Source organism: Centroberyx gerrardi, chromosome 5, assembly GCF_048128805.1.
Source record: "Centroberyx gerrardi isolate f3 chromosome 5, fCenGer3.hap1.cur.20231027, whole genome shotgun sequence".
Classification (NCBI taxonomy): Eukaryota; Metazoa; Chordata; class Actinopteri; order Beryciformes; family Berycidae; genus Centroberyx; species Centroberyx gerrardi.
The window spans coordinates 30,173,869-30,199,712 of NC_136001.1; the positions used below are offsets into that span (position 1 = coordinate 30,173,869).

General features: G+C 41.3%; 1 protein-coding gene across 1 annotated transcript in view; it reads left to right on the forward strand.

Annotated features, from left to right (window-relative positions):
• The first annotated feature begins 593 nt into the window (after positions 1–593).
• cntn4 (contactin 4) overlaps positions 594–25,844 on the forward strand; it is an 81,704-nt gene continuing 56,453 nt past the window's right edge. Inside the window, exons 1-4 of the mRNA XM_071919939.2 lie at positions 594–753; positions 2,698–2,830; positions 7,832–8,007; positions 18,030–18,125. Of these exons, the coding sequence (XP_071776040.1) occupies positions 594–753; positions 2,698–2,830; positions 7,832–8,007; positions 18,030–18,125 (565 nt within the window). The remainder of the gene's footprint in view (positions 754–2,697; positions 2,831–7,831; positions 8,008–18,029; positions 18,126–25,844) is intronic.

Below are 25,844 nucleotides of genomic sequence, written 5' to 3' on the forward strand. Positions count from 1 at the left end.
GCCCTGTGCATGTCGTCCTATACAGCTACACACAGCTTTGTCACGTCTTGCACAACGCAATGCTGATGCTTTCTGTTGCTTGAAAGTTTTTCTGCTTTGAGGACAAAATAAAAGGTTGGGAACTCTATTGTAGAGCCAATATGTACTCTTACTGGGCATCAGTAAAACATGCATGACTTAACATTCCCATTTCCTCCCATTTCAAATGATTACTGGAATGATAGTGAAACTGGTTATGGCACAATCAACAATCTTAAAGTACCTTTTCTTGCAAAATTGTGACATTTTAGAAGGTGGAATCATCTGGATTTTTGAAATATAGAGCACTGAACATTGCAGTGTTTTCCTGAAAGGATATTTAGCATTTTGGAATGCTCAACTGGCTGCAATGTGAGCCCGATCTGGCAGGTTTGCACTCTACAGCATCCGTCGAATCAAACCCCTCCTCACCAGGGAGGCTTCTCATTTCCTCGTACAAGCACTAGTCATCGTCCGTCTGGACTATTACAACTAACACTTCCTCCAGCCCCTCCTACTCATCCAGACAGCTGCAGCTCGCCTCGTCCTTGTCCTCGACCTCCCCAAATTCTACCATGCAACTCCGCTTCTTACATCCCCTGCAATTCACAACCCTGGTTCTGGCTTACAAGAATGTGAAGGGATCCACACCCCCCATACCTCCAGGCCATGGCCCGGTGCTACGCCCCAGCCCGCCACTCCTTACCAGCCCTTCTCCCTCCTGGCTCCTCAGTGGTAGAATGACCTTCCTACTCCACTCTGAGCAGCAGAGTCACTCCCCATCTTCCATTGTAGGCAGAAAACTAATCTCTTCAACCAGTACCTCATGTCACTGAATCATATCCCTTGTCCTCTACTCACTCTAACTGCTCCGACAAAGTCCATTCTATCTCACTTCTTTGCTCTCCTTTTCTTTTCTAGCACGTCTCTTACCTGGTCATTCTGTGGTCACAGGGACATTTTCAAGGAACTACGGCCCTGAATCTTGCACTACTATTGCTTGTAATTTTGGTGATCTAGGAATCACTCAGGACCCAGAGCACTGCTGGTTTTCTATACGCTGAGGTAGTTATTTGCTGGTAATTGCAATCACCTTGCATCACAGGTGTAAATCAGTCCCTGATTAGATGGCTAGAATGAAAAGCAGCAGGCTGTTTTAGAGCAACATAACTGTATACATTTTTATTTATTTTTTATGCAAATCACAAAAGACTTGAGTGTCACATACTCTACCCGTTGCGCTGCAGAAGCAATTTGGAAGAGCTCTGTCCTCTGTCCATGTATTTACTTCCAAACTATTACAGTTCAGATACTGTATATAGCAGCAAATGTAAATCTAGGTCTGCATCATGTCTGTGTTAGTCCACAGACATGCATTTTAGTGATGGTTGAACTTGATACTGCATTCTACAGTGAACTTGGTGAACATTTTATTGTGTATGCAAAGAACCTCAGTTCAGAGGCAGTTAAACCTCTGGCATTAGCTGTCCTAGGGATCCACTATCACTACTGCCATTCAGGTTTTTGCACCACGTTGTTTTGATAATTGCAAACAAGTTACTATTTTTACTATTTTAAAGTGATAATCCGCAAGATTCTTGTTTTTCTTGATTTTGGCGTCACCTTTGTTTTGCACTAAATGTAGGCATTGGCCCAATATACTGTACAATAAAGATACTCAGTATAGACTATGGCTTCTTATATTTCTAACTTCTTCTATTGCCACTTCTGTAAATGTAAAACGCATCTCTTCCTGTGCAGCAGAGGATTTTTATTGGGAAACAGGGACCTCCTCATAGGTGTTTAGAACAGTGAATGTAAAAGCCTTCATGAACTGGGTACTATCAATCAACGATACAGTAGCAAAACAGACATTTATTTATATGAAAAAGATGTGTATTATTACTTTAAGTAGGACCCTAGACACATGTAGTTTGCTTTGTTTGTGTGTTAGAAGCATGATTTTGATACTAGGATTACAAAATGGAAGTAAGTGAAAGGTAGTTACTGAGTCCCCAGACATCCAATATTGGTGGCTGCCTGCCAGTGAACTCCTATAGAAAGGTGCATCCGCTAAAAAAGTGAACATATTCTACCAAATATTGCTTTTAAATGACATCTAACCATGCCCCAGGGAAAGGATAAGAGGGCGATTAAGGCTGTTACCTATCCTTGACTCCATAGCCTCACTGCCACTTAAGTCATGCACATGTTTAATGACACTTTGCGGAGTCATGCACAGGAAGCACATTGGAGTAATGGAGGCTTCTGTTGTGTGTGTGGTGTGTGTCATTCACAGCTGAGGAGCGCTCACCATACAAAACCATTGCTTAAACATCTGCGTGGACACAAACACTCCAACAGCACTGTGCAAAAAAAAAAGGATGCAAGACAAAAGTCAAATGGAGATGCTTTCCTGACAATTGTTCAATATAAATCAGGTGCTGTTACCACCTAAATAGCAGTTGAAGACACGTCTCACTTCAAATCATTCTTCCCTGTGTCACAGTGCTGTGACAGGCAGAGCTAAATGACATGTTTGGTCTGCTTGTGGTTTTGCCCCTCTAATGTTTTACCAGCGTCGACCTGTTTTCTGCCGCTGACTAATTGCCTGTTTTGCAAGCGGTTCGGTGTCTAAGTTTAAAGTGGGCTGTGTTGTCTTTCCCCCTCGTCCTACAGAGAGCAGCGTCCTGCAGAGTCCTGTCTTCACCAAGCAGCCCGGCAGCATTGTGTATCCTGTGGACTCTCTGGAGAAGAACAGAGAGGTGGTGTTCAGCTGTGAAGCCCAGGGAAGCCCACCTCCTGTCTACCGGTGAGAATACGGCTGAAGCGCTTCATCTGCACGCCGTTCCTCCCCCTCTGTGCTGCATCCTTTTCTCCCAGTCCTGTCTCAACACCTCAATCCTTCCATCTTAGACTCATCATCGGCATATAGGTCTCCATTCTTGTGTTAAACGATACCTCTATGAATTAACATCTATTCTTCAAGGTAAAATAAATTGGCAAATAGTAGTGAGAGGTAACTGTTTGAAAAATTTGAATAACCAGAAATCCTGCAAGGTGACGTCAGTAAACAGCACACAGCACACTCATGTTTACCAATCCGGCCGGTCTGTGTTGCTTTATACCAAAGGGATGAATGAGACAAAAGGCCTAACGTTGGTGAGTCCAGCTTTCTCTGGACGGAGCGCTGCTCACTGCTGTTTAGGAGACAGAATTTAATTTGGTCAAATAGGGCAAATCTTCGACGTCTCAATGAGGAGAGATGGGACGTTCTTCTCTGATGCAGCCCCACTTTGTGATTTAAGCCGATAAGGCAGGTGTATTTTTACATAAAAGTCTTGCCTAGTGCAGCTTTAACAATCCGTCTGACATAAAAATAGACATCAAAATTAGAATGTGGTCTAGGGATCTCAAAAAAGATAAGAAGCCTTTAGAAGTTAAGATTAACCAGTGTAATTCATGACATAGTGGTATCGTGATAAACTAAATAATAACAGAAGCATGCATTTGTAACTTTCTTGTTACAAACATGTTTCATGTTTCATGTTTCAAACTCACCTGTTTTACCCTAAAAGTTAAACATATTATTCTTTTGATCTCAGACAGTTTAATCCATATACTCTACATTGAGCATGAACACTTCTGCTCCAAAGCTAGAAACCAGCAAGTTTTGTTTTAATCTGTGACAAAACCTGAAGCTGTCCCACTGACAGTGATTTTGTGGACTCAGAATGTTTGTTTGAGCTTTTACATCCAAATGCGCTTTATTTCTTTGTAGTGCTAACAGTTATGGACCAGATATGGAGAAAGTGTCCATATCCCTGTAATATCGTATTGGGTATTGTCTTCATGTCCTCGTATTCAGTCTTCCAGTCACTGTCAATGAAACGGCTCCAGGATTTGTCTCACGATGGCGGCATCAAGAGAGTCTCGGCTCTGTTGTTTCTAGCTTTGGAAAAGACTCGTTCATCCTCGCAAATCAAGGCTGCGCTGATCAGGATCATAGGAATACATTACATGAATTCTGTTTTGTGGTGGATTCTCCCTTTCAAATCCCGCCTGAAATGTGTTGCAGTCTCTCCTGCATGTTAAGCTCTGCATGTTACCCCGGCTCAAATATCTTATTCTGCTGTGGAGTGCAAAGAACGACTGTTTTTTCCCCCTCTATTTCTTCCTTGCATGGATCATTAGTCTATTGAAAGGTTGGTGTGTTGCAGTATCTCTGGCAAGTAAAGGTTCAAATCAATCATGTTTGCTCACTGAAATTGCCGGGGTGAGATTTGGAAGGATTGGTACATTTAATACTTGGGATTGAGCCAGCTTAGAGGATGACCTAATCAGCTGTTTCCTGTCAAGGTCGCTGTGCGGCCCTGTCAGCGCCGCCGCCGCCTTCTAAAGATGTCTTGCGCAGAGCAGACAACAGCTAAATCATGTTCAAAGTTCATTAATTGCACAGCACACGACTGTATACTGTGACGGGTTGACCTGCAGTGTTTGGATTGAATGCCACTAGCGCTAAGATATGTGTTTAGTCTACAGCAAACCTGGCTTGAGGAGAAAAAAAAGGGACAATTTGTATTTTAAAATGCTTGTAAATATCATTTGAAATGAAACGGATGAAAAAAAGCGACATAAAAAATTGAAATAAAATATAAAAAAGTGATATTTGAATTCTATACCATATGTGAAGTTTTTGCTGAATTACAGTTTAACTGCTATTATCCGAGGCGTGGTTTTAAAAACCCTCATCCTATCAACATATTTAATATACAAGGACTACCGACTGGGGACCCCAAGAATAAACTGTAAGAAACAACCATCATAGCAAAATATAGCAAAAACTTATTTCTTCTCAAAACATTATTAGTTATATAATTAATGTCATCTGGAAAAAAAAACCAGATTATTATTATTTTAGGAAAGTTACAGAAGAGAAGAGAAGAGAAGAGAAGAGAAGAGCAGTATTTAGGGTCGTCGACAGAGCACATGAGGAAATCTGTCTGCTGCATCTGTCTGTCTCCTTCAAAATGACTGACAGTCCCCCCCCCCCCCCCCCCCCCGACAGTGTGTGATACTTTAAATTAGGACCCATGGCAAACATGAACTCAATAAATTGTTCCATCTATTAAAACTGCATAGGCGGAATTGGGTGCTTTTGACTGGGGTCCCCCAGGACCCCAATACATTGGTATTTCTAAAAAGCAATACTTAAAACAGAAACAGAAAACAATGATATGAAGTCATTAGGAACAAAAAATTTGAATGATAGAATAAAGCACCTGTGAGATATGACAAAAAGTATACCTCTGGGGTCTGCGGGTACCCAGTCGGTAGGATAAAAATATTTTTTTTACAAATTAAAGCGCCAGGGTTAAGAAAAGGAACAGACCGTCTAACATTCACAGCCTCATAAGCCAGATGGCCTGGTATTATGCCACTGTGTACACGGCCTGTTGTAACATGATTGCATAAAGCATGTGCCTAACAAATGGAACTGCTGTTGTGGTCTGCTTGCTAGCATAAATCATTGTAAATAGAATTATTAAATAATCTTGTTTACATGTACGTATTTAATGTAATCTATTGCTCCGTACTTCCATTGGAGGAGGACATGCGGTGACATGATCATGGATTTGACGACACATTCGGAAATCCTCTAACATTTGTCTAGCATCTGTCTAATTTTTCCAGTGTTAGTGCACAAATTTCACCTAAATTAGAATATTCGACACTTAGCATCTTTAAAGTTGTTGTACAGTTGGTTTAAAGCGACAGAAGTTGCCATGGGCCATTCAATTTGTCACAAAAGCACAGCGGCAGTTCTTGGGTAGGCAATTATCTTTAACTATCACTATCTTTAACCACCATCACTACCACACACACACACACACATAGCACAATATATTTAGAGATTCACAATGTCTTCCTCCAACTGGGTAAATTCTTTATCCCTTTGAACATGGAACATGATTAGTCACTCTGATACATCAAACATTTTCCAGGCTCAATTAGCTATCTCATGTAATGTTTTAGAAAGTCAGAGATAAAGCATCGAATGAGCGGCTGTCAGTGAAATCTTTCGCAGCATTTGGTATTCAAGCTGTCACCCGATTAAACCCTTTCAATATGGATATACCGCTCAGTCTCTCTGAGCAATTACAACTATGAATGGGGCTGCTTTCATATTTGATGGGATGCCTTTTCAGAAACAAATGCATCAGCCAGAGGCAGCCGCTATCGGAGCCTGACGCCGGGGCTCGGAGCATCATTTCTACCAATGTCCGTTCTGTCTTTCAGCTCAAGTCTGAAGGTGTTACTTGGCTGTAAAATATTTATGTGGATTTTTGTTTGTTCCACTTCAGCTGCAAATGAATCACTGCTGTAGTCCTGTGAGATTGTGCCCCCACCCCAGGCTCCGCTCCATTGTGTGTAGTAATAAGGCTCTTGAGAGCGCGCACTTACTTATGACTGAACTGGAGAAGGGCCATGAAGGACCATTGTGTCTACACATTGTGTCTATTAAAAGAAAAAGTCTGTGGAGACGCATTGTGAATGGTGCAACCCCCAGCCCACAAATATTATGGGGTGTATTTACAGTCCACCAAGGGTAAACAATACACAGTCTTACATTGTTTTTCTCGTGTAATCAGCTCCTGCTTATGACTTTATGATGCTACTCCACTGACCACAAGGGCTGCAGCACTGAGCATTTGAGAATAGTATGATTCTCTGCAACAAAATGCAGCAAATTGCTCTATTCTATAATATATTATAATTATGCTATAATATAATATAGAAACACAAAACCACAATAATAACAACACATCACCACTGTGTTTCCTCAGAAAGGTTTTTATGCCTCAGAGGCACCAAAGTGGCATAACAAGGAGTTAAGATAGCAGTGCACAAAACAGCTTTCCTCAACTTCTGTATACTGTACAAAAAGGCTTTAGCAAAGCCCCCTTTTTTCACATCAAAGCTGCCTTCTTTTTCCAAATGAAACAATGCAATGTGTTTTTTCCACCGCTGAACCTGAATCACACAGAGAAAATTTAAAAAAAAAAAACAAAGTAGAAGGAAATTTCAAACTTCTCTCCAAAGAAATAATCAACCGCTAAATCACCTTGGACCCTAATCAAATCTAAAGAGATAAAATGCTCCTTTCATGCCTGTTTATCTGTGAAGTACATTTTATTGCTTTGATGGCTATACATCACGGATAACAAATAAATGTATCCAAGCCCTTTTTGCCTCAGCTGAAGCTTTAAACCATCTTTCTGAAATGACTGATTTTCCACCCACCTGTGTTTCTTATAATAAGGTGCAATCTGTGTGGAGAGATTGGTGAATCTGTTGCCATTTTAAGTGAATTATACCCTTCGTTGATCACCTCTAACACCGATGATAATCATGTGGACTAGTCTAGAATGCACAAGTGTGAAGGCAAGGTTGCAGGCATTTGTTTTAATTGTGGCACCATAATGATTAAGCTGCATTTTTATGCGGTTTGACTGGGGCCTGGCAAGATGGATGGCCTGCAATGCTATCTATTCGCGGGGAGTAAAGTCCTTGGCACCACAGTGGTTCGCTGCTGCTTAGATTAACGCTAAGCTGGAGGGCATGATCTCAGGGCTCTCTCCACCTTTTATTCCTTTGCTGTTGAAAAACAATCAAATGGAGGCACAAGTCACATTCTCCTCATTCTAGTTTGGAGTGCGCCAGTCGACATTGGATGACATTAAAGCCAAAAGCTAAAAAATGAAGATTTAATTTCTTAATTTACATGTTAATTTCTCTCCATTTATTTTAGGTGGAAACTGAACGGCACAGTGATCAGTCCCAAATCTGGCTCCCACTACAGCCTGTCTGGAGGCAACCTCCGAATCAGCCATCTGAACAAAGACCAAGATGCTGGAACGTATCAGTGCCTCGCCTCCAACTCTTTCGGGACCATTGTCAGCCGAGAGGCCAGTCTAACCTTTGCATGTGAGTCTCAGCTATTTTTCTATTTGTTGTCTCTCTGAGCAAACTGTAGTGGCTTCAGAGCTTCCACTGTGAAAGGGATGCGGCACAAAAGATATGCCAGTGGCACACTAGGATAGCATCATGCGCCCCGCTTGATAACGTGATCAACATGGAAACGTCTCTCTGGGGAGCTGCGGCTCCCTGTGCGCCGACTGCAGCTCACTTTCTGGCAGGATGCGCGTCTAAGTCATCGCTGCGGATCAAACATAAAGCTACAAAAAACCTGATGTAAAACTCAAAAGAAGGTTTCCTTATGGTGAATGGCAGTCAAAGCAGCTACTAGTGATGGCTTCTGCTACCAAAGAACAACAAAGAAACAGCAAAACTGACAAACATTCCCAAGATTACAAATTTGCACCATCAGTTTTGCAGATTAATGCTTTTTAATGATTTTTTTTTTTTCTGTATAGCATGAGGATAGATTGGTTGGAGGATCTTGATAGGTCTAACTGACAGCCTCTGGACCTCATGTTCCTTAAGCAAGAGGAAGTCAATAAGCGCCTATGTGCCAGTTATCGGACAAGCATAAATGATGACAATAAACAGCGGGTGAGTGATCGCCTGCTCAGATTGGATTCTGAGGTCTCGCGTTTGGGGACAAGGCCGCCAATATGTCTCAGGCCGTTCGTTTAGTCCCCCGGACCGGTGGCAAGCCGGTCCTCGGCGCGGACAATCCGATTCCGCTGCTGGATTTCCGCTGTGACGCGATGACAGTTCCATCAATTGCCGGGCTCTGACCTTACCAGCCTTCAGTTGTTGTCACACAGTCAGGGCGCGCATGTATGACCGAGTGTCATCTATCTTCTTTATTACTCTGGGTATAGCTTAATTAACTCCGTGCCATGATTGAATGGTGAGGGTTCAAGAGAATAATTTAAAGGGCGACTGGTGTTATTAGAGAGTGTCACACAGTTTTTTTTTTTGCCGAATTCTAAGTGAACCGCAGCACATGAATTTTTTTCTTCTCGGCGGCAACATGGCTGGCACTTCCAGAGAGGTTCTGCTCCACACGCAGACAGCCGAACCAAATACATGCACAGATTAGGACCCGGTGTTTCAGCACCTGCCCTATTTCTCTACAGCAAAGGAAGTGACCTTTTGGTGGTAATTATTTTTCTGCTTAATTTAACTGTGATTTTGACGCGGGACAGATTTTGAGCCTACTCGCACCTTTGCCCAATGGTAATTATAGCTGTCAGAACGGAAACGGAAAGTAGTCATTTGAAGATATAAAATATGAATTTGTTACACTTTATCGGCGGCCTAAAAGGTCAAAAGTCAAATTTTAATCTTTAAATTTTTTTTTTTTTTTAAATGCAGTTCAGTAATTCATGAGGACTGCAGGCCTAACGTCTGTCATGATGGGTAGTCAGTGGTGCAGACATACTGTAACAGGCGATGCTGCAGAACTACCACATTTTGCGAACTGTTTAGTGGAGATTTTATGCGAGACCCAAAAATATATTGCAGCTGATATACGGATCCTTGCGTCTCCAAAGAGTCAACTTTCCAGGTATCCTTAATTTTTCTCATGAAACTACACAATGTGTTTTCAATGGATTTGAGACACATGGGCTCTGGGGGTCATGAAACTTATTCGGCACACACAGGTAAAAACGTGAATAACACAAGAACTTGGGATGCAATGTCGTTCATGTCACAGCAATTACAGAGGAGAGAAATGTTCTCCTGTCAGTAATGACTCTGCCTGCTAGTCTTTTCCTGCATGCTCCAGTATGAGTCAGTCTTGGCTACCTTCAAGATGGACCCTGTGAACCTGACGTTCATAACCACATGACTGGCAGGCTGTGGCAGGAATCAAATATAGACAGGAGCAACTTTTCTGAAGCTGGCATGTAACCAACTCCCTCTTCAGCACTGACCAGAATCACAGAGTTCTCGATGGTGCAGTCCACAGGCTTATTTCTTTTTAGTGGGTCTAATGCTTGTAGCATCATACCCGCTGAACAGCTGGTGGTGTAGCATGATGAGTCATATGGAAGAGCGTGAAAACTAGAACCTCATAAAACGTAGCACTGGGAGCTCAGTCTAACCAGTGGACACAACAGTAGGGTTCTTCATTATGAACTGGATTGTGTGAAAATACCACAAATTGGACTTGTCGTTTGCTCCTGTTTGTCACGTGAAAAGGTCAGCTAACGGTTAAGTTTAGGCAAGTAAAGAACTTTGGTTAAGGTTAGGTTTAGGTTTAGGTTTAGGCAACTGAAAGTTCCAGCTTCCTTTACATTTTGGTCACTCATGTATTAAACCGGCTTTATTCACATGAAGGCCATATTGGATTTGTGTCATACCTGGGGTGGTAAAACTTACCAGAACGATGGTGAAACAGGCAAATTCAACCGGTCTTTGGACAAAAAAATCTAAATTCATATTATCCTCCGATGTGGAACGCTTAATGTTAGCAGTCTGTGAGTTAATGTTGTTAACATTACCTTTATCTCCAAACCAGCTTCTTTGACTGATTGTTAGATATATGTTGATATGTTAGTTGAGTCTGCTAGCTAGCTAACTCTAGCATTTGGTGACTTAAGCTACTTAAAACTCCAACTCCTACTAAAATGGCTTAAAAGTGTTTGTACATGAACAGTTTTAACTTTAGATGATGGGCAGCTAAAACAATAACTGTTTAACAGATGTTTAACAAATCTAGGGTAATATAAAACATGAACAGGCCTACATCATTAGTATAAAACAATGGTAACAAAGTGAGTTCCCAAAGAAGGGTACTGTATATAGGACTGTTCATGCAACAATAGGTAATGATGTACAAATGATGTTTAAAATGTAACCAATGTCATTAGGCTAGTAATAATGTAGCCTACTAGTCAGTTACAAATATTTGTAATATGATAAGTATAGTGTGTCATAGTATGTTAAGGCTTATAAACATTTGTTTTTCTTAAGTGTCACCAATGATTTTACAGTATGTGAAAGGACTGAATCAAATACAATTTGAGAAATTTTAAAGGGTTTTGCAAATTTAGCTAAATCATTAATGAATGAATTCATTTGAATATGCTGGGTTGCGTTTTCATTCGTTACCTTAATAATGTATTACTTTCGATGCAAAAGATGAGTGTTCTCAACAGCATTGAGAGCTTAGCATGTTTTTAAAGTTGTTGCATATTTTTAAAGCAAAGACCGCCAAGTGGCAGAAGTTAAAAGGTACTCCAACTTTTAGCAAAAGAGCGCTGTGCTTCAAGATAGCGATAGTCGCATAGTAACAACACTAGGCAGAGCAACACTTCCCACATGCAGCTATAAAGTATTAAAAGAGCTGCCTGTCGAGTGCTGTGGATTAAAATTGAAATTTATCATAATAAATTGCCAATTTAGTGATTGAAAATGTACACTCTAATAGTTCATAGTTTAGCAGACTCACCATGATGGTCAAATGAAATGTAATTTTGAGTTGCACTGATAGTGAAATTCCTATTACTGTAATAGAGAATGAGAGTTATTGGGAACAGGAGTTACCGTTGTTTGCGAGTGCAGTGTTGTTTGATAAACATGCTCTGCCTCCTAATTTAGTCATTTAGCTCTGGGTGTGAGGGATTTCTGCCTTTTTAATTAAATAGGCATCAGTGGTGTGTTAATCTTGTTCCTGGTGAGTAATCTTTCTAAAACGCATTATTGGTGTTGTTAAAGTCACTATGCATTGTCACAGCATGATAATGGTGTAGCTTCATTTAGACTATTTTTCATGCCGTGCTCTCTTTTTTTTTTTTTTTTTCAAATTCACGCATTTCCATTTAAATGTAAATATGAAATTGTGCGTGGTAATTTTTTGATATAATAATACGCTTAATATGCATGGCTTTAATATTTATTGCTAAAAACAACTCAAACCGCAGCTACACTGGCTGAATTTGAAGCTGTGTGCACATGCTGTGGAGTGGGATCTGCTATACTCAATGCCCCATCCACTTGTTAAAAAAGCTTGTATGCAGTATACTTTATGACTTGTATAATTTTAAGTATCCAGTTTACTTTGTGACAGGCAGAGTAAGAGACTTGACCCCTTTTGCAGCAGAGTACAGTAACGGCAATATAACCAGCCTCAAGTGCAGCACCAGTACATATTATATATAGATAAGAGTGAATACCGTATACAATGGAAATGAAATTGCTCTGTTAACATTTGTTTAGTCTACATGGTCCACGAGGCCTTCAAGGTTATTCTTTGAGACTGGCAGGGCTCCAAAAAATTCAGCATTCCTCGCCATCTCGCAAACTTTTGATGGATGATGCTACTCCTTGAGAGGGTTGTGGCTGTTTACCTCCTGAGGCAAGGATAACTGATGGGCAGTGGGCGCTCTCACTCAATACTCGCTGCCCTTGATTAGTATGTCTATTGATTCCATATCAGTGATTATGTAAAAGATGTACACCCATAATTCACACTGATGAACAGGCTGTATATTCAATACCGGAGTCACGGCGTCGGCCTCTTACATGGGTGGCACTGAGGAGGCTGTGCTTGGAATGTAATGAAGGGGTTATTTAGTGCGGAAATGTTTTCACAACGCACCGATGCAGCCATGCCCGTGCATTGCAGTGAGTGTCAAGAAGGTCCAGGTCGGAGAAAGAAGACTTTTTTGCTTTTGTGTTTCTTGGAAATAAGAGTTTTCCTCGACGCATATACTGTTGTGCGAGGGAGTTCGTATTCAGTTGACGTTACTTTTACAGTGTCTTCAGTGTCTGACAAGCTCATATTTTGCTAAGCATGGGGGGGTGGGGGTGGGGGGATTCCTGGTGTCACTAGAGTAGGCATTAAGGCCTTGAGGGGAAACATGAATACCTCATTTAAATGCAAATAAATCCTCTAGACTCCTCTCAGCTGTTGTGATAATGTGGAGTGAGTATATTGACTTAGTTAATGAGGTGTAAATAGCTAATGGGTGTACTCTAGCTTTTACTTTTTTTTATCTGTGGTACACTATCAAGATATCACATAGGACGACCCGCAGTAACGTAGCATAACATACTTATAGTTTACTGCTCATCTCTTTTTTTTTTTAGAATTTGATGCTGTGATATTCGCTACACAACCTGGTCAAATCATAACACGTACATAATCTGAAGCAATTACCTTCCATGGAGACACTGTTGGATGTGAAAAGTCTAACAGCAACATGAATTATTTTGTACATGTGATGCCACGCCGGCATGTTCTCGCACACACACACACACACACACACACACATGTACCATACACAGGCACACATCTACTGGAAGACAAAGAGCATCCTTAAGGAGCTGCAGGTTGTAATGAATCTCATGGTTACGGTTGGACAGGCTTGTTGAAGTATGATAAGTCGTGCTGGCATTTGGAATGCTCATATGTCTGGGATGTGATCATCAGGCTAATCTGGATCATTGTTTGTAATGTCAGCCCAGGTTTACAATAATTGATGCTAATGGATTTAGATGGGGCATCACATTTACTTATCCTGAGGTTATTAATCATTGTTAGCTGCTTCCCTTTTGAACATTACACTGAAGCTATTGTGCAAGCGCTCACAGTGCAGAAAACATTAGCACAATTTTGGAATTTTGAATGCAAATTTGAAAGGGCTTCTTGCCGTTAATGGTCAACTGCTGTTCCTTTTTGTGACGAATTCAATGGGTATGTAATTTGAGATTGCAGGAAAACTGTGTGCTTTCATGCTTTCTTTTGAAGTCAAAGTGAACATGTGCACAGCTGTGTGTGCTCAGAAAAGCATGCCTTCGGTCAAGCCCCCCGCGATGTCCCCCAGCATCTGAAGGCATTGGCTGTACCATATTGTAAATTATGCTTTTCACTGCTGTCCTCGAGCCCTTTTCTGCAACAATGCTTCTTTTGCTCTCTTTTTTGGCTGCTGAGAGTGGGTGGATCGGGGAGGGAGGGAGGGAGGGGGGGTCAAGTTTTACCACTATGGCTGCCTGCTTTCAGCACGAGGCGAGGCCACGTCTGCAGATCTGGACAGGGACAATCAATGGCTTTAGTAGGCATCGCCACTTCACTTATCACAACAGCTTTGATCTCAACCTAAAATAATGCCAAAAAGACTTTTTGGAATGAATTCAGTACCTTAGATGTCTCTTGCTGTTGTCCACTTTGTTCTGTAGGCTCATATTTTTGGGGAGGCTTGGCTGCTTTTATCTAACCTTCTATCGTACCTTCAGATGAAAGTAAGTGGTGGGGCCACTCAAAAGCTTTTGTGCTTGCCAGATTGTACCAACAAGACTTAAAAGTATATCCGTAGCATTTTTTTTTAACATAATTTCAAGCCGTGATTGATTTAAGAAAAACTGTTCAGACTGTTCCTCACTTGCAGACAATAACCATCTCAGCCCGGATGAATGCAGAGTCTCCTAACTGCCAGGTGATATTGTTACTGTATTTCCAAGATTATAAATTTGGCTGGGAACAGGAAAATGGTTCGCACACTGCCAAACAGATTGGACCAACGTACGATAAACGATAAACGATAAAGCATAATGTCAAAACCAAAAATGCACAGGTGAAAACACAGCAACAACAAAAAAGACACAAGGCTCAACAGATCAGAGGAAATGTTTCAGCTACAGGCTTTCATCAATGCTCTCTGATGAGCAACACCAGCCAGAGATAAAGCCCACTGACAACAGGTAAGTCAATTAGGCTTGTTGCAACATTAATCTCCTTTGAGTGACAATACAGAGATAACCAGACAGCCACCGCTTCCCTCAAAAACAACTGAAAAATAGCAATACATTTAAACATAATAAAACAAGCTCTAAATAATAGTTAGATTACCTAGCAAGAAGGCCAGATTGGATTCTATACCGTTTGTAAGTCTTCACCTGCTTAAATTCAGATCTTCATACATCTTAGCTCAACCCCCTTGAAGCATTTTTATATCATGGTCCCCACCTCTGCAATGTTAGGGGACTCTTTCACAGCCCAGAAAATATAATTTAGAGGGACAGTGATTTGCAGACCAAAAATGACACTAGACAGGGAAATTTGTCATCCCATCTATGGACCGCACTTAGATGCTCAATTATTCTAGTGCAGAGACGCCGTGTTGTTTTCCCCAGTAAGGAGCAGGGACAAACAAGTACATAAATCAAATAAGTGGATTTACATGTTATGAGCAGTTTAGTCCTGTACTTCTTTTCCCACTTTTGAGGATGTGTAAATGATTCATATTTTAGATATTGGACACCAGAAACACACCTACCTGAAATTGTCTAGTGTAGCTGAAGTAGCGAAGGCATTATGGCAGCATGAACTGGTCTGTCCTTCAGATTTCAGCCTTTTCAGAAGAAAATAATGGAGGTTCAAAATGCAGTCAAAATTACTTTGAAGGATTTACCAGTGATTATTCATAATGATTTTGATGTGCTGGTTCAAATCATTCAACATGGAAGTGAATGCAAAACAGAGGGAGGTTTTCAGAATTTACCATGTGCCTTTTGCATTAGGCAGCTCTTTATCTATCCCCAGTAATGGCTGGGATATTGGTGGCAGGAGTTGTGAAGTTTTTAATATCACTAAGCAAAGCCAACTTAATGCTGGGTCACTCTCATCTGTTGTTCCACCAATGTACAGTAGAAATAGCCTGTGACATTATTCCATACATATTTCCCTTTTAAACAAGAGTTTTTACATTGCTGAGGTAGATGCATCCAATTGACCCTAAAGAGCCAAATCTCATATTAATCTGTGGGAAAACATTAGGAATTGCTTTCTTAATAGGGCTTAAGAGTCTCAAATAGCTATTAGTTAAACTGTGCTCGTGGGTTAAGAGGAGATTTATGTTTAAAGAAATAATTAAAGGCCGCTTCTTAATAGACTTGTCCCACAGCCAATATGACATATATTAACTGGCCTTATAGTCCTCTTCATAAATCAGTGAGCCCAATAATTTTACATTTAGATCTCTTGGAGCTGAACTAATCAGCAATCTCATTTGAAAGTGAATTGGTTGCAGTTTTGCAGTGAGCAGGTCTAGAAAGAGAGCACTCATGCCCGCATCACTGCGTGCAGTAACTTGACAATATGCAGCATATTATAGAGCAAGGTTAATTAAGGTTAATTAATCCAATTTGAACAATATGTACTGATAGTTCCTATATCACCTGTCTTCAGATATAATTTTGCTGTATAGTACTCCTTTATTTGAAACATATTCAAGGATGCGCTTTGAACTCAAAGGACACATTCTCAAAAATACATTCATCATCAAGTGCAAACTTAGAAGCATGTTTGGAGTGCAATCGAACGCTGAAGTGTTTGAGAAGGTGAGAACAATGTTTGAACTTGGGCACCAAATAACCGCCCCGAGACACCTGAAAATACAGCTCTCTTATCCTCTTCCAAGAGAACTGTGGCTGTTGTTAGGAGTGAGAGCGGAATTGTACCAAACACAAGAAATCATCAGATTTGTCTTGACCCCCGCTGCCAAAATCTCTAACCTGACGGGGTGACAGGTTACCAAACCTGTCCAATAATGAAGCTACTCGTGAGTCCATGTGACTTTTGTTTACGAGCCCCAATTCACTTGTAACCAGGCAGTGCGAACCTGAACGAAGCAAACACAAAAATGCAACCAAGTAATTTTTTCAGCTACTGTTCGGACCAAAGAAAACCAACTGTAGGTGTGATTGCACCCTAAGTAATGATAGCATTTGAAACAATTTCATTACAGTCTACTTCTGGAGTTGACCAGAATTCAAGCTGTTGACGTGTAGCTAGATATTATAATGCTACTTCATTCATGTTCCCCATTATTCCTTTCAAACGCGTGTGCGACATTATACAGCATCAAATCTAATCACTGAACAGCAGCTCTCAGTTTTGAGTAGTTCCAAATGGGAACATATTTATCCGCCTCCCACCCAAGGTATTTGTGCACACTCAGCCATGAAGCCTCTATGTGATCTTCGAATTACCTTTACAGAGATCCACCAGACGGTATTAGCGCGGCGGATGGTTGGAAGTGGTTGTGACCTGTTATTGTTTCCATCAATTGTCAAATGAAAATTAGTTTCAGTTAAAAGGTAATTTTGCTCTCTAAACCATACCAGGAATAGCATTGTGATGTTTTGTGGTGGAGGGCGTGATGAATGAAAGGTAACCCGATAACCACCGGAGCTATTAAAATCCTTCATGTGTGACCCAGCACAGTGAAATGCTCTCTGCATACCAGAGGGGCTGCAGATTGCTGGTTTGCTCTTATTAGTGTGTGTCACTATTGATTTTGCCTCTTTTTTTCCCCCCCCTTTTCATAATGCATTTAGCTCATGCAGTACCGCCATTCAATATTTGGAAACATGCAATTACTAGTGCAACATTTGGGTACAGTGTAGCCCCGATTCATGCCAATTTCTCCCGCTCTTCACGCGGGAGAGAATGTCACATCAAGTCAGGGTCTGCTCCTCATTTCGGCATATATGCAATCCACCTAGCAGCACTTATTTCAATACAATTTCAACTTTGAAAACTGGTTCACCAGTTATTGCTCCGTCTTCTTCCACCAGAAGTGTTGGGAGGCAGCGAGCGGTGAGAACCAGTTAGCTGTAACAGATAGTTTGGGTTTCTTAAATTCTACTTCTACTTCTTTCCAATATTTGTGTCACCCTCACAATGAGTCTTGGATATCCACAGTAAACACACAAACAAAGGGGGTGGTGATTTAGCCTGAGGCAAACCTCAAGGCTGTTTACCACCCTGAAATCCTCACTGTATACTTACTGCAGAAGCCTCTGTCACTCTTAAGAGAGATCAATTCTTTTTTTTCACTATTCAAGATGTTCCTCACAATAGCAAAACGGATGCATGCGTAGTAGAGGCGGTTCGTATTTGTCTGTAATTTGTTTGCTCTTATTTGTTTATCGCCGTGCCGGAACAAGAGATTCCGGGTGATAATGGATCAGATCTATTAGCCCCTGACCCGTGGGGGTATTTTAAATAATGCTCTTTTATTTTTCAGATCTGGAAAGCTTCAAGACGCACAGGAGGAGCTCTGTATCAGTCCGCGAAGGTCAAGGGGTCGTTCTGCTGTGCGGCCCTCCACCGCATTCTGGAGGTAAGACAGCAAACGCTCTCTTGTGTATCTGTGTAATCTTGTATGTTCAACCTCATATGAAAAACCATAAATGGTTAGGAGGTTAAAAAAGAAAAAAAAAAAAAAACAAATATATATATATATATATATATAAGGAAATTTAAAACACAAAAGCTAAGTCCAAAGCTAGTCCAAATAGTATAACTAATAGTTGGGTGGAATTGCTGGATGTCCCTGCACCATGGTATAGAGTTTTTAGTATGATTTATAAAATCACTGTTGACAGATCCTTGCAATACTTTCAGTTTTTTGCCCACGAGAACAATGCAATGTATTTGGGGTATTAACCAAAGTTCAACATGTGGATTCTATGATGAGGTAATGGAAAACATGTAAGCATTTCTTTTGGTTTCACCCAAAGGTGGCTTTGTTTTGGACAAAAGTGGATTAGAAAATATGAAAGAAAAGGTTGGAAAAAAAAGTTTGGGTGAGGCTTAATTGTCTGTATTGTGTTTTTGTGATGTTGAAGAATTTGTGTTCTGTGCTGAAAATGTGGGATTTATTTTTGTAGAAGGACATCTTTCTGACGTTTGAATGTGAGGCTTGCTTTGAGAGCAAACATTTAAAGGACAGGGGATGAAGGGCTGTGAGAAGGCTCAAGGGAATGGGAAGGGGTTGAGAGAATTTTGTTGCGCTTTGTTGAGGTTTATTGTAAGATAGTTTCCAGATGGGTATTTGTAGTTTGAGTATTTGCAGTTCTTTATCAGCAGTTATCTTGGTCGGCCCGTTGCTTATTTAAAGACCCCATTTGATTTGATGGGAGGGGCGGGACTGTTCAAAAATCTGTGATGGTTTTATTGGTTGGAATTTAGATTTAAGCCTAGCGGTGCAGCATGAGGTCACCATTGAAGATATTCTGTTCTCCTGGAAGTAATGGGAGTTCTTTTCACTGGGACTTTAAGATGGGGATCCAGTTGTTTGAGCGGCACCTGGCGATTAGGGACCAACACCTTGCACCGGCCGCTGTGGGGTACTGAGAGATTTCCATGTGATTCATTGCAGAATCCGCTGCCTTGCCTAAGTATGATCATTCTTTGTTAGCCACGGGAGGTGCGATGCCCTCGCTGTCAGGAGCCGACGAGTGATTCTCCCCGGATCAGAGCCCTATCACTCTCCTTCATCTCACCAGCAGCTGGATAAAACTGCAGCCCTATTTGCACAGGATTAATATTACGTGGGGACCTCATGTAATTAATGAATTAAACCCCCCAACCTCTTTCGTGAAACGCATTCGCAGGAGTTAATGAAAATTGCTGAAAGCAGTGGCGCCTTGTGTACAATTGCATCAGGTCAAGATTTTACACTTTGTCACTTTCTGATTTAAAAGCCAAAGCTCGATTTGCATGGAATTCGTATTATTAGGGGAACAAAATACAGTATATTTGCACTGGAGTTTTTACTATTGAAATGGCAGTCGCACGGGATTAATATCACTGGTGATCTCAGAAATTACTACAAATCACTTTAGTAATTACCCCCCCACACACACACACACACACACACACACACACAGACACACACACAGACACACACACACTGCCACCACCACCAGACTAGTGTCACCCTCACCGCTGCCCGGCTAACCCCAGAGGCATGGTGTTTTCCAGTGAGAGAACTTGAAATTTTCACCTAATAAACTGATACACCATTCAGCTGGCAAAAAAAATGCCATAAATATTCCACGAACATTACTATGAAGGCATGAATTGGATGCGTGCCATGTAGCCGGCATGACTCAGACGCTGTAAGTATGTTAAAAATTCATTTTCCAGCAATGTGTTATCTGTAATAGATGGAGACGTTTTCCTCATATTTCCTCATATTTCCTCATATTTTCTGTCTAATTGCAACAGATGTTTCCTTTAGTAGCTTCCTCTCTTCTCTTACTGGAACTGTTAAATGCAGCAGCTGCTTTGATTACATTTCCCAGTTGACAGCCGCCTAACAGATATCACTGATTCATGCACTGGTCTGCTTTGGTAAAAACGCTGCATGGCCGGAACGGGTTCTAATTGTTTGGGACTTTTATCCTTTCGGGACTTTACCTGGTTAAAGCTTGGCAAGCTCGGTGGCAATCTGGAACTTCAGATTTATTTGCAAATACTAGGCTGGGACACCTGTATTTGATTGTTCTCTGTAGGGCCGAATGTGAACAGTTGCTTAGGCGGCTCTTTTCATATCTGCCAATTTGCGCTGTAGTAATCCAATTTAGGTTTGGTTTTAAGACCGACGGGGAAATAATTGTAACATGTCAGGCATCTGCAGGCACATGAAAAGCCCCCTCAAGACTCTCGTCTCATCACGGATACACAGAGCCAATACACCCTGTCAATTAGACGTCCATTTTAGTGAGTTACATGTCTCAGCTGTAATGAAAGGTACCGTCACCGTGTCATTCTTCTGGATAAACTAACCACTCGGTGGGTGGCTGTGACTGTCCCTCTTACATAAAGTAGATGCGGTGAAACAGACTGAAACAGACAGTCTTGGAATATGTCGTCAATCCGAGTTTTCTTTTGCTCACAAGCGTGCCTTAAAAGTTTGTTTTGAAATATGGTTAAGATACTCGTTTGGCTGCATGCTTGATGAATTTTGCATGAAGAAACGTCATGGAAATGCACACAGATCACCATATATATATATACATATATCTATATATATATGTGTATATATATATGTATGTATATATATATACACATATATATATATATATATATATGTGTGTGTGTATGTATTAGGCTACAGAGCCACTCCACAATGCCTGCCCCATATCAACAAAAAGAATGCATTCAGTACCACTTAAATCTGTCCATTCAAACACCAGAAAAGAGTAAAATAGAAAACAACAAACAACACATCAAGATTCAACAGGCTTCCCCACACATCCTTGCCAGGCTGTTGGCACTAAACACACACACACACACACACACACACACACACAACCACGCATCACATCCAGCCAGGCTGCTGGTCTGAGCATCAGACTACTCAAACTGGCAACAACGAAAAAGCAATCAATCAGCAAGCAAAGAGCTAAGTGTATTGCCGGTACTGGTTTTCTTTGTTGACTTGATATGCTGCTTTTGTTATGTCTAACACGTCACTTGCCCCTACTAGTCGCAGGAAATACTGCCGCTAATCTGGCAACATGGATTCAGCTCTTCCACTTGCTTTAGGAAACCAATATAATTGCCTTGAAGATTTAGGCAAAGCTATCCATTGACTAGAAGGCTCTGTCATTAGCAAATTGACAAGTTTCAATTTATATTGTGAATGAACTGAATTCAATTTGACCCCAAGCCTGCTTGATAGACTAGTGAGCAACCGTGTCATGGTTTTGATATGCCAGTGTTTTAGAAAGGAAAGGAATGGAATGAGACATATCGAATAAAGGAAATTAAATTAGGTCATGACAGCTGTGTGTGTACTTGGTCACGCTGCATCTATAGCGTCATAGTGTTCTCTAGGTTGTAAGATGCGGTGACTAGACGGGAATTGATGGCCATGCTGCATACTGTATGTCTCCCTAAATTGAATAAAACGCGGTGATCACTGTGTGCTTGGTTTGCTGGTGCTAGTTGGAAGGGACGCACCAGTCAATTGGCCACCAATGATAATCAGCTGATAGATGTTCTAAATATGTCATCGGTGATTGGCCGAGCGCCGTTTCAGCGGCCTGATCACGTTATAAACCTGCATTTGTTATTCATGCTCATATGCCATTTGACAGTGATTGATTTTTATTATTATTATTGTTATTATTTTTTTATAGAGAATGGGCCCATCCGTTCGTTAAGTGGCCTTGCTGTTTTTAATTTCAGAAGTGTCAGGAGCGCAGCACATACAGACCATTTGATTACTGTATTCAGTCATTATTTACAGCTGTTAATAAACATTGAGCACTCACATACGTATATTCATTTCTGACATGGTGTTATGAATTTCACTGCCTATTATGATTAGAAACAGTTTATAATGTTGGACAGAAGGTGTAGCCTAGGCTGCCTCAATGAAAAGCTTTTTTCATGAAGAGTTGAGTGAGCAGCTCAGTCGTCAAGTTGAATTGTGTTATTGTGTTGCTGTTAATGTGTTTGACCTGTCAAAAGGAAAAAAATGTGCGATGGTGCACGTTTTCACAGAAATTTACAGAGGCAAGATGATGGCCAAAATTCAAAATCTTCAGCCATCCTGAAAGGGCGAGAGAAGTGATGATGATAATAGACTGGCAATGATACAAAATACAATTTCCTATTCATGAAATGAATGGCATTTCTTGATTCTGAGGATTATTTTGGCCAGCAGACAGTTCACCACTGATCAAAATCCATTTTTAAAGTTGTTTTTGTTGAATAAGTTTGTTTAGGGAGCGTCATCCTGCTGTCAGTCATGACAGCCTTTTGCATGTTCCCATCTACTAGCCAATTTCGCCAGTTGTGAAGAGAGAAAACATGGCAGCTTCATGCTGCATCAGGTTGCTTTGAAGAAGTATAATAAAGCGAAACAACCATGCTGAACTTTCAATACCTATGTGTGGATTTAGAAGAGACAGACAGGTAGCAGTTTCAGAAAGAAATGGATAACAAATATACCAATTTGACAAATATATGTATGCAACGAATGCATACCGGAGTGCTACATCGTGTGCATTGGTTTGGTGGGATGAACATCTTCCATGTTCACCCATCAGGAGTCGCATTAACATGTCAGTTCCTCAGCGTAGCGGAGATGTCTCCCAGTGTGTCATCACGATTGTGACAAGACCGTAATGACTGTCACGCCACCTAAACCACCTACTGCACCTCGCATGGACCTTACTGCATTTTAATCAAATTCCGCACGTGGGTGGCGCATTCAAGGAAAATCTCTGCACATCCCTATTCATTGCCATATGGTCGGCGGGCCTAACAATAGCGGAGGACCCCTCGGTGTACGCCCGGGGCTCTGGTGGGCTTCCACCTGCCAGAGGGGGGAGGGGGAGGGGAGCGGGGGACGTCGGAGGACACATTATGTTATAGCCGACAGCTGTCCAGAATTTCCCTCTGCTTGCCCATGCAGAAAGAGTTGTTCGTACAGAAGAAAGAGCATGGGAAAGGGCTGGGGAAAGTGAAAACACAAGAGAATATGGAAGTATGAGAGAGTGTGTTTGCAGCAAGCGGGGAGTGCCGTGGGTGTATTTGTGTGCGTGCATGTGTGTGTGTGTAAATATGTCTCCTTATGAATGTGTGTGCACGTGCGGGTGAGTGGGAGTGAATATGCGCGCGCGTGTGTGTGTGTCTCCGTCCGTGCGTGTCGCTGCGCTGTACAGTATGTACTGTATGTGCGAGGAGAAGAAAGACAAAAGCAGAGCATGTTTTGAAAGCCCGGTCCGTAATTGCAGCACAAAGCTGTGGAACACTGTGTTGGAACACTGCCTTTGTTTATGTTTTGATTCAATGGATGGATTGAGGATTATTTTTTTTAGTTATTTTTTTTTCACTCTCAGAATGATTCACTGCGGCTTTGACAATGCCTGATAGTATGCAGCATATATTTTGAGGCTGCAAAAATGTTTGTTCATGTGAAAATGCATTCAAAATTCTGGATTGAAAAAGATCTACATGTTTAGTGATAGATGCAAATGGGTGGTGAGTGGTAGTAGGTGTGTGAGCTCTCACCTGTCTATATGAAGAGCCACATATTTAATCCAGTGGTATTTCTGGGTGATAATGTACATTATGTGACTCAATATTTAGTAGTTTTTCTTTTTCATCAGGGATTATTCTACTCTTAATCTGATTAGCAGATGACACATTTCACCATCTCCATGAATAATCTCCTTTCAAAATCCTGCATTCAGCCATATTTCCCCCCCCTCTTCATCTGTCTGACTTCATCTTTCTAAAATGATATCACATGTCAGTGTCACAGCTCCATGTAATGCGCAGAGCTTCTTCTCCACACCCATCCGGTTATGACATGATACAGCACCGTTACCTCAGCGAAGGGGAACTTCAGTGACTCGACGGCAGTATGAAACGGGGTATGTCTTCGGAGAACGACACTCTAAGTTGATTGGACTTCTGCTTTCTAATCACGTACGAAAAGGTCACGAGTGTAGAGCGCGTACGCGTGCGTGCTCCCCGGAAGACGTGTGTGAGTGACACGCTTCCTAAGCCTCCTCTAAGCTCCTTAAAGTGCACGGTAGCTGTTGTTATTGTTGCGTTTGAAGTGTGTGTGTATGTGTGTGTGTGTGTGTGTGCGAGCAAGAGAGAGCGAGAAAAGGAGAACCAAAGAAGACGTGAAAAGAGAGAGCCTGGGTGTACATGTGTATATGTTCATCTGGGTTCATCTGTGTCCGTCTATGTGTGTGTGTGTGTGTGTGTGTGCAGGGAACTTAATTCCAGGGGCCTGTGTCCTTGCTTGCTGGCTGGCGGTGTGTAAGCACCTCGCTCCTCTCTGCTGGGCTACAGTCACACGTCATGTCCCTAGGCTCCCCGGCGCCGGTACATAAACACAAATCCCTCAATGCCAGTGGGGATTTCATCCCAGGAGGAATGCGCTGTCACCTGCTGTGCAAGGGGAAAATAACAATTGTCGAAAACATGACAGCTCCGTCCCCGGCACCTAGCTTGCTTAGCAGAGCACTAGACTGCATTTTTAACTTGAATCCATAACACCTCATAGCCGGCCAGCCTGTACAGCTATATTTCTTGCTTCTGCTGTTGCAAAGAATTCAGTTCAATTAGAGAAGGATTCAGATTCGCAAATCCCTATTGTTGGCTGTGAAAGCTATTTTCTATATAGTGTAATTAGGCTGCACTCACACTAGGTTTGGACTGGGGATGCGTAATATCCTGGTTTATGTCAAGTAATAATCCGCAACATTTTCATGTAAATAAATCTCTTTTGATGTAACACAATAGTGATTCAGCCTATAGCTAGTTCATGAAAGCTTTTACATTTGCTGTTCTAAACAGCCATAAAACTCACTGGCAGGGTTAACAACATGGTGGCAGTATAGGCATTTTCCCTTTTCATAAACAGGGTTTACCACCTCAGTTTTAGCGCTTGCACTATTTTGGCACCACCGCCCGCTTGGTATAGTTCCAACTTATCATTATCTATGTTAAAAAAAAAAACATTAATATCTCTAAAAGCTGTGTTTAGTCGGTGTGTTTCAGTGCTGTCCTTGGAAACAGGTGTTAGTGGTTAATAAATTTTGCATTGTGTGACACGGCTTTCTTTGTCTTTCTGACATATGGCCGCTACTACCTTAGTAATAGGTCTCAGTGCATTAGATATGATGGTCTATGTTCTGATATTGTATCCGTCTACAAGGGTGTACCACAGGGCTCTGTATTAGGTCCACTTTTATTCACTATTTATATAAATAATCTCGGTCAAAACGTGTCAGATGCTAATTTTCATTTCTATGCTGATGACACTGTTATATACTGCTGTGCGTCAACTCTTGTACAGGCCATTGAATACTTGTAAAATGCTTTTATTGTGGTCCAACATACTTTACTTCAGCTGGAACTCGTTCTTCATGCAGATAAGACCAAACTTATGTTGTTTACCAACTCTAGAAATAGGCCACAAAATATCCCTTCGGTGGTCACATGTGCAGTACCTGGCGAAAAAGCTGAGGCTAAAACTGGGTTTTTATTTTCGAAATATGTTGTGTTTTTCTTTTAATGT